Consider the following 14,005-nt stretch of genomic DNA (forward strand, 5'->3'; position numbering starts at 1 on the left):
AAAATTCTTCTTCTTACTTATAAGGTTTTGAATAGTCAGGTCCCTTCTTATCTTAGGGACCTCATAGTACCATATCACCCCAATAGAGCGCTTCGCTCTCAGACTGCAGGCTTACTTGTAGTTCCTAGGGTTTGTAAGAGTAGAATGGGAGGCAGAGCCTTCAGCTTTCAGGCTCCTCTCCTGTGGAACCAGCTCCCAATTCGGATCAGGGAGACAGACACCCTCTCTACTTTTAAGATTAGGCTTAAAACTTTCCTTTTTGCTAAAGCTTATAGTTAGGGCTGGATCAGGTGACCCTGAACCATCCCTTAGTTATGCTGCTATAGACTTAGACTGCTGGGGGGTTCCCATAATGCACTGAGTGTTTCTTTCTCTTTTTGCTCTGTATGCACCACTCTGCACTTAATCATTAGTGATTGATCTCTGCTCCCCTCCACAGCATGTCTTTTTCCTGGTTCTCTCCCTCAGCCCCAACCAGTCCCAGCAGAAGACTGCCCCTCCCTGAGCCTGGTTCTGCTGGAGGTTTCTTCCTGTTAAAAGGGAGTTTTTCCTTCCCACTGTCGCCAAGTGCTTGCTCACAGGGGGTTATTTTGACCGTTGGGGTTTTTACATAATTATTGTATGGCCTTGCCTTACAATATAAAGCGCCTTGGGGCAACTGTTTGTTGTGATTTGGCACTATGTAAATAAAATTGATTGATTGATTAATGATAGGGCCATCACAAGGTGCACAAATCTTCATGTGCCAACAAGATCATGAACTATATCATGGGAAGTGTGCGGGATTTTCACCACTTCAAAATAAGGTTCAGGGACAAACTGGCAGATGGACAGAGAGACAGGCATCTGGCGGGCGAGGTGTGCACCATCATCGCTACCTCATTCATGGGAACAGAACGATAACAGACTCACATACTCTTTTCTACCTCAGGTTCAAGAACAGGATCAGACTGACATATATGAACTGAGAGACAGCTGTGCAATGCCATCTCCACCTCCAACTCAGGAATAGGATCAGGGAGAGAAGAGCCAGACTGACCTTCAGCCACATAAGGGACAAGATCAAAAGACATTCACTGAATTTTGGCTACCTCAGAGACAAGGTCTGTAAAAGAAGAGCTGCACAAAGTTGTCCCCACCTCCAAGATAGGGGCATGACAAGTGTGCCTTCGGGACAGCATCGTGAAGAGAAGAGGTGTGCAAACTTATCCCTTTAGTTTTAGCCACCTGAGGGACTACCAGCACCATGAATTCAGAACCACATAAGGCCCCAGGCTACATCAGCCCCCTGGGGTTCTGATGTAGCCTGGCAGGATGCTGGCTGGATACTTGGTCTCTGTATGTGCAAGGTGGCTCTCAGAGGCTGATTGTGCAAGATATACAGTGCACCTGGAAAGTATTCACAGTGCTTCACTTTTTCCACATTTTGCTATGATGCAGCTTTATTCCAAAATGGAATAAACTAATTTTTTGCATTCATGCTGGAGCTCTCAGAGAGGGACTATCGGGTTCTTGGTCACCTCCCTGACTAAGGTCTTTCTCCCTCGATCGCTCTGTTTTGACGGGCGACCAGCGCTCGGAAGATTCCTGGTGGATCTGCACTTCTTCTATTTATGGATGATGGAGGCCACTGTGCTCATTGGGACCTTAAAAGCAGCAGAAATGTTTCTGTACCCTTCCCCAGATTTGTGATTCAAGACAATCCTGTCTCGGAGGTCTACAGACAATTCCTTTGACTTCATGCTTGGTTTGTGCTCCGACATGCACACAGGAGTGGCTTCTGTCTGGCCACTCTACCATACATGCCCAATTGGTGGATTACTGCAGACACGGTTGTCCTTCTGGAAGGTTCTCCTCATGCTTGACTTCATGCTTGGTTTGTGCTCTGACATGCATTGTCAACTGTGGGACCTTATATGTAGACAGGTGTGTGTCTTTCCAAATCATGTCCAATTAACTGAATTTATCCCAGGTGGACTCCAATTAAGCTGTAGAAACATCTCAAGGATGATAAGTGGAAACAGGATGCAGCTGAGCTCAATTTTGAACTTCACGGCAAAGGCTGTGAATACTTATGCACTTGCGAATTCTTGTTAGTTTTTTTAAATGAATTTGCAGAAATCTAAAAAAAAAACCCACCTTTTTCACATTGTCATTATGGGGTATTGTGTGTAGAATTCTGATGGAAAAAATTAATTTCATTCATTTAAGAATAAGGCTGTAACAATAAAATGTGAAAAGGTTCAGCGTGGGGAATACTTATGAACATGTGATTTCTTAGATTTTAGATTTTTCTTAGATTTTTCTGAATTTTTTATAAATTTGCAAAAGTCATTAAAAAAGTTTTTTTTCACATTGTCATTGTGTGGTATTGTGTGTAGAATTTTGAGGGGAAAAATAGATTTAATCCATTTTGGAATAAGGCTGTAACATAAAATGTGGAAAAAGTCCAGCGCTATGAATACTTTCCAGATGCACTGCATAATAACAGTTTTCAAGCCATCTGGCGACATAAATCAGCTTAGTGAAAAGGTGAATAATATTACCCCTTTAAAATTGATCAAATTTCAAGAGCTAGACAAATTTAATATTATGGTATATATTTTATGTGGATCTCTCTCCAACACACTGTGCAACCAGAACCAGCTGGCGGGCTGATAGACAGACGTACATGGGGGAAGCCCCCAGGGCTCACAGATAAGATACAGAATAAAATATTCCATCCATCCATCCGCTGTCAGCTTTGAGAAGTGCCTTAGGACAGGTATTGCTGAACACTGCACCAAAAAATACAGCCAACATAAGTAACAAAAATAAAATTCCGTAGAAGAGAACGATCGAGTGACTTGAAATAGTTTCTTGTCTGAAGGCAAAAAAGGAGTTCTGATTTATCAACAAAAGGTTATTTGCTTTAAATCAGCTTTGGACTTTAAGTCTCACCTTCCCAGGCACACGCCATTACAAAATCAGACATGCAATTCGAACCATTCACACACGGCACAGTGCACAGCGACCAGGAAGTGTGGGGAGTAAGAAAGGGCAAATGTGTGTAGTGAAGAGCCAGCATTTTGCAACTTTGTTTTTTGCTCCAGCTCTTTCACCTCGGCAGGTGACTTCACTAATGAGTTCCTCCACTCAACACAAAGTGATACTCATCAGAGAAAATACCTGCTGAGGTAATGGGCTGGAACGACAACCTGCAGACTGTTGACTCTTCATGGTGTGGAAAGTGAAAGATAATAAAGTATGCTCAGCTGCCAAACTATAGAACTACAATGTCATCATTTTGACCTGGAACTCAGAAACAGACACAAACGGGTGGTATGGCATTTTAATTTATACTCCCAAAACCAGAGCAAGTTCAAAATGTTGTCAAATGACTAATATTTTGCTGGTTATGCAAAGAATATAGAACCAGACCTAATCCAGTACGAGGTATGTCCCGATCAGATTGATTTTAAAACCCTGTTCCCAATCACTCATTTCATATTAAGTACCTCCCGATACAGAGTCCCAGTACTTGAATTTTCCTAGATATTACATTCACAGACATGCTGTTGATCCAAGTGACAGTTTAACAGTTCTGCCATGCATTAAGAAAAAAGACGGGGAAAAAACTCTCCTTTAGTCCAAGTTGTTTCTTAATGCTTTTATTTTTTAAACAATTCCACTTGCTGTAGCATTGTAGCAGTAAAACGAGGACATTTCTGAGTGCTTGTTGTTGTTTTATTATATGTGAAAAGTGTTCAAAAGTGGGTCTTTGCTCTAAGAGGGTGTCCTTCCAATCTCTTCACCCTCAGGCTACGCACCTGTACAGTCTCTGTGAGCAGGAAGAAAACAGCCACGGTGATGAGAAAAATTATTTTATATCATATGTGCCATCCATTAGCAACAGACGTGCCTCGTATTTGATGTGAAAGAGAGTGAAATAGATTTTTAAAATTAACGCCATGTTTTTGACTGTTGGCGTGCTGCAATCAACACCATGCTTGTGAAATAGACTGACACTGACTCACACTGTTGATGATCTGTGTGACTAAAATAGAGTTGTTGCATATTTAGAGTGAAAGGAGCCTGTTACTGTGCTTTTACAATATGGCCATCGGGTACTGCGAAGGCTTTGCGTCCATCCGTCAGTCTGTCTGTGCTCAGCATAAGTCCACTGCTATTACTGCCAGACTCATCAACTTCATAGGGAACCATAGACAAGTTCAATGACAGCTAACCTTGGCCTATTTTAAGAGGCCAAAAGGTTACATTGTTTCCTATTTTTATGCTGAGGGTATTTTATTATTGCATTATATTTTTAATGTATCTACTGTGCATGTTTCAGAGGTGTTTGCGGTTGTGTTACTGAGCCGCGACTACTATCGGGTGCTGTGCACTCTGATGTGACCTCACTGGATACCCATAATCCCCCATTCCTCATGTGAGAAAACATGAGTGACCTGCAGAGATTTTGCCCCACAAATATCTGGTGGTGGTAGATAAGGGCGCCAGTGAGCAGCCCATCTGTAAAACAAGACAGTAAAAATGTCTGCGGGCAGGACTGCACCACCGAGTGAAATACTGGGCGTCTGTACTGGCCTTGAGATGTTTGTGACTGCTAAGTCCATCATTGTTATAGTTAAATGAACTTTTTAGCTTCAACTAGTCATTAGAGGCAGTGGTGTAAACATTTGAGATATTTCTCAATCTGGTGTGGCGAAATGCATCAAGAAGAAGTCTGTCAAACTTCAGACGTCAGCTGAAACATTAGCTTTTAGCGCTTTTTGCAGGGCGCCGAATTACCGATCACACTTGTACGTGGTGGGGACCAACAATGGGCTGGAGCTGTGTTGGTTAATCTACAAAACATCAAAGAGGAGAAACTGGCGGGAGGCAGTGCAGAGGGGGGAAATTTATCGTGTGGACTTGATTAGAAATCCAGCAGGGGACTCCGGTCCCCGTGTAATCTCCTGCAGGGTCATTTGTGGCAGGGAGGAAGCCTATTACCCATCCCCTGCCAATGGGAGGTCCAGATAGCTCACTGTTGGGGGAGGAGAAGGAATGGACAGAGAGGAAAGTGTGTAATCTCACCCACTGAGGAGACACACACAAATAAAGGTTCTGCCCAGGTATTGACAAATTGGCGCTCAAAGGGAAGTTGGTTTTGTTGCTAAGAAATTGATCAGAAGTTAAAACTCTGGTCGACAGCAGCCTCTCTGTGACTCTGTGAGAGCTTTTCACATGAGGTCGGTCAGTGTACTTTTTTTAATCAATAGGGTCTTGGGGAGGAGGGAGGATTCACAGCGTATTAACTAGAAAGACAAAGGTTTAGAGTGCATGCCTCCATCTTTTTATTCAAATCTTTGATTTTTATTGCTCATTTTCATGATTTTTTTTTTTAAGCCTCATGTCTGCTATTTCGCCTTGATCCTGACTTTTGATTCTAATCCTCATCTTTGACAGTAATCACTGATCTTTGATTCTTATGACAGATCTTTGATCATGATTGCTGAACTTTGATCCTGAATGCTGAGCGTTGATGCATATCGCTGATTTTAATCCTAGTTGATGACTTTAATCATGAGTATTGATATTTGATCATGATCACTGGTTTGGAGCCTAAAGGTCAATGGACTGCATTTATATAGCACTTTTCCATCTGCATCAGATGCTCAAAGCGCTTTACAATAATGCTTCACATTCACCCCGATGTCAGGGTGCTGCCATACAAGGCACTCACTACACACCGGGAGCAATAGGGGATTAAAGACCTTGCCCAAGGGCCCTTAGTGATTTTCCAGTCAGGCAGGGATTTGAACCGAGGATCTTCTGGTCTCAAGCCCAACACCTTAACCACTAGACCATTACCTCCCCCAGTCACTGATATTTGATGCCAATTGTTGATATTTGACCCTGACCACTAACTGACCACTAGCCTCATCTCTGCTCTTTAACCAAAATCACTGAAGTCTAACTCTTAAGCTTAAAACTTTCCTTTTTGCTAAAGCTTATAGTTATAGCTTATAGTTAGGGCTGGATCAGGTGACCCTGAACCATCCCTTAGTTATGCTGTTATAGACTTAGACTGCTGGGGGTTCCCATGATGCACTGAGTGTTTCTTTTTATTCACCTCTTTTTGCTCTGTATGCACCACTCTGCATTTAATCATTAGTGATTGATCTCTGCTCTCTTCCACAGCATGTCTTTTTCCTGATTCTCTCCCCTCAGCCCCAACCAGTCCCAGCAGAAGACTGCCCCTCCCTGAGCCTGGTTCTGCTGGAGGTTTCTTCCTGTTAAAAGGGAGTTTTTCCTTCCCACTGTCGCCAAGAGCTTGTTCGGTTCGGTCAAAACGACCCCCTTGCTCATAGGGGGTCGTTTTGACCGTTGGGGTTTTTCTGTAATTATTGTATGGCTTTTGCCTTACAATATAAAGTGCCTTGGGGCAACTGTTTGTTGTGATTTGGTGCTATATAAATAAAATTGATTTGATTTAATGCTAACCTGTGATTTGGACTGCTGGTTTTTGATCCTAATCCTGACCTTTGTTAGGGATCACTGATCTTTGATCCCTCATAATAAATCATGATCACTGATATTTGATCACAAATCTTTGATGGCAGTCATTTAATGTGATCCTAGTTGATGAACTTTGATTGTGATCTTTGATCTTTATCTCTGGTCTTTTTTTCTGATCAGGTCTTTTGTTCTGAGCACTGCTCTTTGATCATAATCACTGATATTTGATGCGCATTGCTGATACTATTTAATGGTAACCATAAATCTTTGACTATGTTCTTGAGTTTGCTTGTTGTTGATTAAAATTTCTTTATCATCACTAATATTTGATTAAATTCTTAACTTTTAAGCCTTATCTCTGGTCTTTGAGCTCAATCACTTAACTGTGGTCTTCAATGTTGACCATTCCTTCCGACCACTGGTTACTTTGATCCTAATCCAGACCTTTCAGAGTGATGGCTGATATTTGATCCCTAATGACAGATCTTTGATCATCATAGCTGAACATCCTGAATTGTGATATTTGATTCTGATCATTCAATTTTTATTCTGATGGCCCTATCTCACAATGTTGATTAAACAGAAGAACAGTAACTGGAGCAGTTACTTGACACATATCCATGTTAGAATTTAACAGGTTACTCCTGGGCCCACCATGTTTAATTAAAACTGATGGCTTTGTTTTTGTGCAATCCTGCTAACAAACAAGCACACATGGGTGAAAACATGTAACCTCCTTGGTGGTGGTAATCAATCAAAAAGCAACATGAACTTGATTAAGAACCAAAAGTAAGAAACTTACCTTCCTGGAATGGATCTCATTTACATAAAGTGGCAAAAGAAATTCAGAAATTCCCTCCAGGTGAATCCCATCCTGTTTCAGCTGGAGATTCCCCATTCCATCCTGCAACATAACCCACATGTAGTAAACCAACATAAGCAAAAAATTACATTGTCCCCAATGGCGACAGTCATTTATACCTCCTTGTTTGATTTTTTTTTATAGCTTCCCTGAAACCACTAAGAAAAATATAATGGTGCATTAGGCAGAGCAGCAACTGCTGCACAGGGTGGCGGACAGGCATTTGCGCTGAGCGACAGAAAAGAAGTAGGACGTGACATTGAGGTGACAGTTGCAGACATCCAGTGGTGCAGAGGTGACAGCCTTCATACTGTGGAAGGCAGATCGAGGAACACTGCGGTTAATGTGGCGGCTGCAGATATGAGTGCAGAGAGGATTATTGAAAATGACAACAAAACAGCAGGTTGATATATGGTACTGTACAGAGGTTTTAAGCACATTTCATGCCAAAAACATGGAAAAAAAACAAAGTTGCTAAATATGTAATGCTATTAATATGTAATGGATGTAATTAATATATACGAGTGATCACTTAAAACTACATGCACACATTAAATCACATTTTTACAATCATTTTGTGACTGAGTGGACATTTGTCTTGAACCAAGGTGTACATTAACAAAAATAAGGTAATGAACTGCATACCAAGAACCAAGGTACAACAGAGCCTTTGTCTATATGAACCTAAACTCAGTTTGGATCACACCTGGTGGAATGTTTGAGCATCACTAAAAAAATATCGAAAGTGATTTCATTTTTGGCTGAAATTGGTCAAAACAATTTAAGGAACAATGAAAACAAGGAACCTTGCTTTCCTGAAAGAAAACGGTGTCCAATTTTTACCTCCGTCCGTCTGTGCTCAGCATAAGTCTAACCCTATTTTAGCTAACCCTAACCCTAACCCTATTACTGCCAGGGTCTTCAAATTCACAAGTAAGATTCTTGGAACACAGACCTTGGACAAGTTCAAAGATGGCTAACCTTGACCTACTTTAACATGTCAAAAACTCACATTGTTTCCTATTTTTATGCTCATATGACTGAGGGTATTTTAGCAGTGTTATATTGAATTATGAAACAGCTGAGTGGATGTTTGTCATTTGATTGGTGGATTGTCATGTGACATGGATTATTCATATCATTTGCCGTTGTATTCTTTTTTTAGTGTGCAATTTTGGTGCTATATGAAATGTGCTATTGCACGACTCAACCACTGTGCATGCTCATACTACCGGGGGCAATGTTAAGTCAAACATAGCGGAGTTTGTTTCACTGGCGGTCAATGATTTGAAGGAGCTAATTGACGCTGCTAATTCTTCTAACACAAAAAAACAAATCCACTATGCTGTAAGCCTTCTGGAGGCATGAAGAGCTGTCAGGATGAAAAGCTGGACAAATTTCTGACGTGATTTTTCGCTGGACTGAGGAACTACACTAAGTCTTTATTTTTGTGTTTGTTAGGAAGTACAGGAAGTCAATGCACCACATCACACGGACAACATTGTCACAATTTTGGACTCCAATTTAAAGTTCCTGTTGGACTGTTAAGCACCAGTAGAACGCCAAAATGTAAGTCCCTTTTCTGTTGCTTATAAATTCATAAAATATCAAATGGCAAGGATCTATTTTAGCCGTTATAAAACAAATAACGAATGTTTTTTTTATTCATTATTTCTTTGCCTCGTTGAATGCTACATTCCATCTTTCACCTCATGAAATATTCGTACCATTGAACTTGTAAACATTCATTATTAATATAATAATATAGAAAGTACTCTTGCGAGGCACTGAAGTGCCAAACACAACTCAGTGCACCTCATCTGAATGTTCCATGTAGCTCAAAGCTGGGTGCGCCCTCCCGAGGAGGCACTGCACTTGGAAAAAGTTGGAAAAAGGTTTTTCTTTCCCTGAGCTCAGTGGGTTCTCTGCCACCTCAGCCTGACCCACGCTGTGTTCACACGCCACCCTCAGCTCCAGAGTGATTCGAACTGTACTTACATGCCAATGTGCAGTGAGGCTGCCTCAAACTGAGTGCGAGGTGGCAGAGGCTGTCTGCTTTTAATGTGCTATGTTCACATGAAGATATCGCTTTGATTTCACAAAAAAGTCTACATCACTTTTTAACAAATTAGTACTTTAAAAACACTACATCACAACAAAATCAATCTGTATATAAACTTTGCAATTAAGCCGTGTGAGGCAGGTTGTACAGATCAACTGTGGTGCGTCACACTGGTTTTGCAGGCTATAGAATACAGGGATTAAATTCTGAAGTAGAGGGGAGGAAGCATCAGGTTCCCAGCCTTCTTTTCATGCTGCAGTCAGACGAGTAGGTGGGATAGAGGACGCCACAGGAACGAGTGACAATGACGCAGGCAATATGTGCTGAAGGTATGAATGAGCCAAATGCACAGGAAGCACCCGAAAGTAAAAGAAGTGTCAAAGTGGACACCTGAAGTTGAGCTCTTAATGTGCTGGCAGAACCTGAGGAGTTCCTTTGGCAATCTAATGATCCAGGTTGGAGGCTGAGGTGGTGCAATATAATTCTTCAACCAGACAAGGAGAAAAGAAATGAAACTCTGTACACCGAGCTGGCCTGTTGGCTAAAACGTTCCGCCGAAGCATAAGAAATTAGACCTTGATTACTAGATTGGATAAATTATTTCTGTGAATCTGCCAAAAAAACAGAATTTTTGTAAGACCTTTACCAGTCAGACTAATGCATCCTATCCCTCTTGGATTGACCAAAGTGATAAGTGTTTCATTTTACTGTTCAACCCAGCTCACGGCATTTCATGATGGCATCACAAAAAGTACATGCTTTTCGTGATACCATCACGAAAAGTGCCACATTTTCATGATGGGGAGCATGAAATTCAGGGTGATGGGGGGAGTCTATGGGGGTTATGGTTAGGGCAAGAGGACGTGAGAATGGGCTGGAATATTTGAACAAAATACACCAGTGCAACTCATTGTTACAACAGACAGTGGTCGGCATATCGAGTCGAAATGTTAGCTTTCATAACCTCAAATCCAGCCGAAATGTTAGCTTTCATAACCTCAAATCCATTAACTGAAAAGTTAATTGTGATAATAAACTTACAAACCGCACAAGCTAATGCTCACTGATAACCCTTAAGGTTGTGCAGTACAGTGACTGCAAAATCTGACTGTATTTTAGTTTATCATTAAAATTTGCTCTGAGTGTGATTGCACTACTGTAGAATTACCCATTTAGCTTTGGCTTTTTTGGTTGTTGGGAGGTATAAAACCTTCAAAAACAAGACTTAAAGAGCTGAAAATTTAATATGCTGTAGCATAAACATGGAAGTTCCCAAAAAGGTTTAGCATTCCAAGATCAGGCGATGATTAATATGAGCATAAATAATTAAATGAAGAAATGAAATTGAACAGTGGTTTACATTCAACAGTTAGTTTATAAGCTCCAGCAGGAGTGCCCAAGTTATTATCAGATGGGCCGTTAGTCAGAAGGCCCAGTAGTTGGAAAATAATTTGGGTTTCAGTAGAAAAACCTGCACATACCGCGGTGTTGGTGGGACAACGGCGCTCCTGGCTCTTTGCATAATTGTGTGTACACTATGGAACTCTTGATGTTGCTCTCTGTCACCTGTCCTTGATGCCCTCTTCTATGGGCTACTGCTTCATATAATCATTTGATTGGTCTTGTTACATCATCATGTTTGGCTTCTTTATGTCGATGGATTGCCTTGTTCTTTTGGATTTTGTCTTGATTTTCAAGATGTAAATGGTGAGATTAGTGAAGGACTTGCATGAATGGGGTGTCTTCATGAACATCGAAATGTTTTGTTTTAAGACTTGCCCCACATGGTTTCCGTCAGCAATCCTAGTAAATGGCATTTGCTGTTTTTTTTGTTTTTGGTTTTTTTTTCTTCTTCTTGTATCTAAATCCTATATGAACTAATATCGTTCCATGTTTCCCATCAATTAATGATACCATGGCACATACCCAACTTCAGGAGCTTCCCTTTCCACATGAACACCAGGAGTGCACAATCAGGCACCCCACATGAGCAGAAAGTGAAGCTATATTTAGGATTTTGGAACAGAAAGTGAAAATGAAACTGGAACTGTATTTAGAATCAGGGCACCCCAGTAAAAAGTGTGGAATCCTCCAAAAGACACATTTTTCTGACCAGACCTTCTCGAAACAGGGCAGACCCCTCCAGGATGAACAAATGTGTGCATGATTTTTGGGTTTCCTAACATTTTTTGACCATTAAACAAATGAGCTGACTTCAAATTCATGGGCCTAAATGTAGTGGAAGCTAATTGGTCTGCTAATGGTTTTCAAAGTTGGTTGAAAAACTCATCTGTTGCGGGGGAGAATCAGTTTTGCTGATTAGCTGTTAGCTAACTAGCTGAACTGTGCCCACCACTGACAGAATCCCTTCATTCCAGACAAAAGGATTTCTGAAATGTACCCACTCCATCCTCTGTAAATAAACTTGAAAATACATCCTGGAGCAAAATAAATAAATCATGGCTTTCTATCAGTATCATTTAAAGTATCATCAACTTGATTTTAATGGTTGCACGGAAAGCCATTCCAGTGGCATCACGAAACGACAGGTAAAACTTGACAGTTTCAACTGTAGCTCTGAGATGATTTTATGTGCGTAATTGGGTGGCTGTATCTCAGTTTGTGTGACTGATACTTGATGTAAAATCCTGAGCCGAGAAGTGAATTAAACTTTAAAATGGACGGTATGAGAATCTTGTGCAGCAGCAATAACCTGGAGAATTGTGCAGCCCTGACAGGCGCTTCTATAAGCGACAGTCACTCATGCACTTAAAAACCAGAATAATCTTTGCACATATCAGTGCACACAGGAGCTGGTCTAAAACGCTCTATAATTCACATAAAAAGTGGTTTCTCTTTTCAGCTTACGTTCAGAGACTCTGAGCAGTGAAGTATATATTCTGGCGTAACACCAGCAGCGCTGATAAGGTCTTTAAGTAATGATACAGACTGATGGGAGGCAAGGGAAAAGTGACAGTCAGGGGACGTGACGGATGACGCTGCCATCAGAGGTTTGTCGACAAACTGGTAAATTGTGGGAATTGTCTCTAAAAATGTCACAGCACGTGTTTGGATTCACCGGCCACGCCAGTCCTGCTGAATCTTGTCAATCTCCCAAGATGAAGACTGCAAAAATTAGATTAGCAGCATTGTATATCAGCACACAGGGTAAGAAGCACACAGAATATCAAAAGTAAAAAAACAATCTGCAAAAAGTAAATACAAATATAAATACCAGAAACACTGCTTGTTACTGGTTTACTGGCTATTACTGTTCCTCTCCTTCCCATCCCCTGTCTTCCTGTTACTCCTCCTCCCCCTGAGTGAGGAGTTGTACAGTCTGATGGCCTGAGGGACAAAGGAGTTTTCCAGTCTGTTGGTCCAGCACTTCGGAAGGAGCAGTCTGTGGCTGTTTATGATCCTGCATAAAATCAGTATTTCACACTGTAAAAGTCAACAAAATATACATATTTTTAAAAAGTATGCATTTGATAATTTATGCACAGATGTGTTTTATTTGTTATTACTATTCAGTCTTATGTTGGAGGTTGTCACGCTGTACTCACCACGGAGAAATTCATGACTTTTATAATCCAGACAGTGAGGGCCAGGTTAACAATCATGGTGACCATGAGCAGCAGCAGGAAGAAATAGAGGCATCTTTTCCTCCAGCCGTACAGACCCACGGGGTAAACGGCGCCGCGGCCCGGGCGCTGGAGGTGCAGTGACTGGGATGCAAGAATGAACTGCTCCTGGGTTATCTACAAGACAGAGAGGAGCAAGAATAACTGTGAGGGTTTGACACGTTTATTATAAATTTTAATTTGTTCATATCCTGCTGAAAAAACAAGACATTTGAGGCATAACTGTGTTATGATTTTCACACACAGAAGCAAATGTAGATTTTTATTTTGTTATTTTGTGGAATTGGAAACTAGTGTTGGTGGAGGTTTGCTCTCTACAAGCGCGGTGCTCTAGTTTTATTTTTTCTAAGTCCCAAGCCACAGGCTCAGTTTTTTATCTGCTTCGGCGAAATTTGTCTCTGGATTTAACCCATCCAACTCACAGGCAATTAAACACAATCTAATCACTGGGAGCGGTGGGCAGCCAATGAGTGGCACCCAGGGAACAAAACGCTGCCTTGGCCACAGGCTGTGGAAGGAGCACAAACCTTAACTACATGTTTGGCTGGTGGGAGGAAACCGAACTGACCAGAAGAAACAAACACAGTCAGTCATGGGGAGAAATTCCACGCAGAAAGAACCCGACTGGAGTCAAACCTGCTGCGAGGTAGGACTGCTAACCGCTGTGGCTGGATTTTTAATTGGCTTCAAACCAGCTGGATTCCACCAGGACCCGACATTTTTGAAAAGAAACTAACTGAGTATATGTACACCAGGCAATGTGCCATGTGATTGTCGCAAAGCACCCAAATGTACATTATATTTTAAGAAGTTTCTCTGCATGGGGACATGTGCAACTTTTGTCTGCTGCTCCATCAGATTTCATTTTCATACAATAAATGAAAATAAAAGTCTCAAATCTCAGCTTGAGTTTTCCCTGGGCCTTTTAGCAAA

The 14,005-nt window shown here is 41.3% G+C and overlaps 1 protein-coding gene across 1 annotated transcript in view; it reads right to left on the reverse strand.

The window, feature by feature from the left end:
• Window positions 1-14,005, reverse strand: part of LOC117504625 (zeta-sarcoglycan-like) — a 67,260-nt gene that overhangs the window by 37,013 nt on the left and 16,242 nt on the right. Inside the window, exons 2-3 of the mRNA XM_034164120.1 lie at window positions 12,995-13,189; window positions 7,307-7,408 (exon numbers count right to left, since the gene is read on the reverse strand). Coding sequence (XP_034020011.1) covers window positions 7,307-7,408; window positions 12,995-13,189 — 297 coding nt within the window. The remainder of the gene's footprint in view (window positions 1-7,306; window positions 7,409-12,994; window positions 13,190-14,005) is intronic.

The sequence above is a fragment of the Thalassophryne amazonica genome, chromosome 23 (assembly GCF_902500255.1).
Source record: "Thalassophryne amazonica chromosome 23, fThaAma1.1, whole genome shotgun sequence".
In the NCBI taxonomy this organism is placed as follows: domain Eukaryota; kingdom Metazoa; phylum Chordata; class Actinopteri; order Batrachoidiformes; family Batrachoididae; genus Thalassophryne; species Thalassophryne amazonica.